Below are 2,033 nucleotides of genomic sequence, written 5' to 3'. Positions count from 1 at the left end.
AAAACTTGAGTACACCTTGTTACTCAGAAACTTGTAGGAAATCCAGCTCAGCTACATGAAGAAGTTAAATAGGGTGGATTTTTAAAAAAAAAGAAAAAAAGAAATTCTGAGGGCTGGATGAAGTACTTAGCTACAGATTAGTAACAGAAGAGACCGTTTTAATTCACAATATTTCTTTCACTGAAAACCTTTCCATAAGTACATTTACCTTCAGTTTTTCACCAGGTCCCGAATTCAACGTGATACTTTTTTTTGCCTTGAGATATTAAACTGTTCTCTGACAAAAAAAAAAAAAAAAAAAAAGCACTATTTTTTAATTTCTGACTGCTACTGTGGACATGTGTAAGTCTGTAAGGTGAGAGACAGTCTTTTCTAAAATCTGGTCACACACAAGTGGGTGGCTGTAATGTCGATTCATATTTTGCAAGGTGAGTTTTCTGTGGATGTTGAGGTTTTTTGTAGATTCCACTACTTGTAATAACACTTGCAGGTTTTCTCCTACTTCTCTTCTTTAATCTTCGACTACAAACATTTTGCCAGGACTGAAGGGTCTTGGAAGTCCAGATCCACATACCACTAGTAATGCCCACAACCAACAGCATAAAAATTTTGACCATAAAAATTTCTACTGCTGGAATAGAGTTATTCATCATGCAGTCTAAATTTTTAGTCTGATTGTTCATCTTGCATTTCTGTTGAGTTGCCACAATTTTCCAATAATCCATATTAAGTCTTTCATAAAAATAGCAAGCTATCACACAAGTTGCAGGCACTGTATACAAGACTGAGAAGACACCAATCCTGACCATAAGTTTCTCCAACTTGTCAGTATTTTCTCCACCTGTTTTCATCACCCTCCTGATATGAAAAAGGGCCACAAAACCAGAAAGAATAAAAGAAGTGCCAATGATTAGATAACAAGCCAAAGGAATGAGTACAAACCCCGTCAAGGCATTCACATCCATGCTTCCAACATAGCACAACCCTGTCAGCTCATCTCCAGCCACCCTTCTCATAACTAGGATCATTATGGTCTTCACAGCTGGAATGGCCCATGCCGCCAAATGGAAGTAGCTACTGTTTGCTTCAATTGCTTCATGCCCCCATTTTTTCCCAGCTGCTAGAAACCAAGTTAAAGTCAGGATTACCCACCACAAGGAACTTGCCATACCAAAGTAATACAGAACCAGGAACACAATGGTGCAGCCAGTGCTCTCCAGTCCTTCCTGGATGACATAGAGTTGGCCGCTGTCCCTATCACAGGCAATACTTTCAGCACCTGAAAAGAGGCGAATAATGTACCCCACTGAGTAGACACAGTAGCACATTGAGAGGAAGATAATGGGCCTCTCGGGGTACTTGAAACGCTGAGGATCTATCAGAAAAGTGAGTACAGTAAAAGCGCTGGAGAAGAAGCACAGAACGGACCAGATGGCAATCCAAATGACAGCAAATTGTTTGTCATCCTTGCTCCAGTAAACATCAACCCCTGGAGTGCAGAGCGGTGCACAGGAAGCACTCTTTTCCACATGGTGGAACTTGCCAGGATTTTCACAGGAGGTTCTGCTGAGGCTGTCCTTATGCTGCTGCAGATCGTGGCCACTGCTGGGCCTCTGTGGACGAAACATGGGTGGCAGCATGCTGGACCCTCTGGGCGGCTCGTCCGACCCGTTGTTGGGGGCTTCCATGCACAGGTAATTGGGGTCGTTCTTGTTGGGCAGTTTGCTGCAGTCTAAGGAGTCTGGCCATTTAAAATTGAACTGCTCCATAATAGGAGAGCATTTCAGCCTTGCCTGCTCGCACATAACCCTGCAGGCTGGGATTGGTGTAGAAACCTGCTCCGTGCACATAGGGGCATAGAGGGAGCAGAGGAAAAATTTCAGATGGCTGTGGCAACCGTACTCCACCAAGGGGGCAAACTCGTGCAGCTGAATGGCAGCTTCCCTTTGGTTTTCATGTCCCATCAGGTTAGGCATCCTCGTCATGTTGTACCCGATATCCTTGCACATGGGGATTTCTATCGGCTGGCACCT

At 43.8% G+C, this 2,033-nt stretch overlaps 1 protein-coding gene across 1 annotated transcript; it reads right to left on the bottom strand.

The window, feature by feature from the left end:
• Positions 1-383: 383 nt before the first annotated feature.
• On the bottom strand, positions 384-2,024 carry FZD10 (frizzled class receptor 10). Its single transcript, XM_009639830.2, has one exon. It carries the CDS (start codon positions 2,007-2,009, stop codon positions 384-386), a length of 1,626 nt encoding a protein of 541 aa, XP_009638125.1. The 5' UTR covers positions 2,010-2,024.
• Between the last annotated feature and the right edge of the window lie 9 nt (positions 2,025-2,033).

This window comes from Egretta garzetta, unplaced genomic scaffold (assembly GCF_000687185.1).
Source record: "Egretta garzetta isolate BGI_Z169 unplaced genomic scaffold, ASM68718v1 scaffold25, whole genome shotgun sequence".
Taxonomy (NCBI): Eukaryota; Metazoa; Chordata; class Aves; order Pelecaniformes; family Ardeidae; genus Egretta; species Egretta garzetta.
The sequence above is the reverse complement of the archived record's forward strand: the minus strand, read 5'-3'. Positions and strand labels throughout refer to the sequence as shown.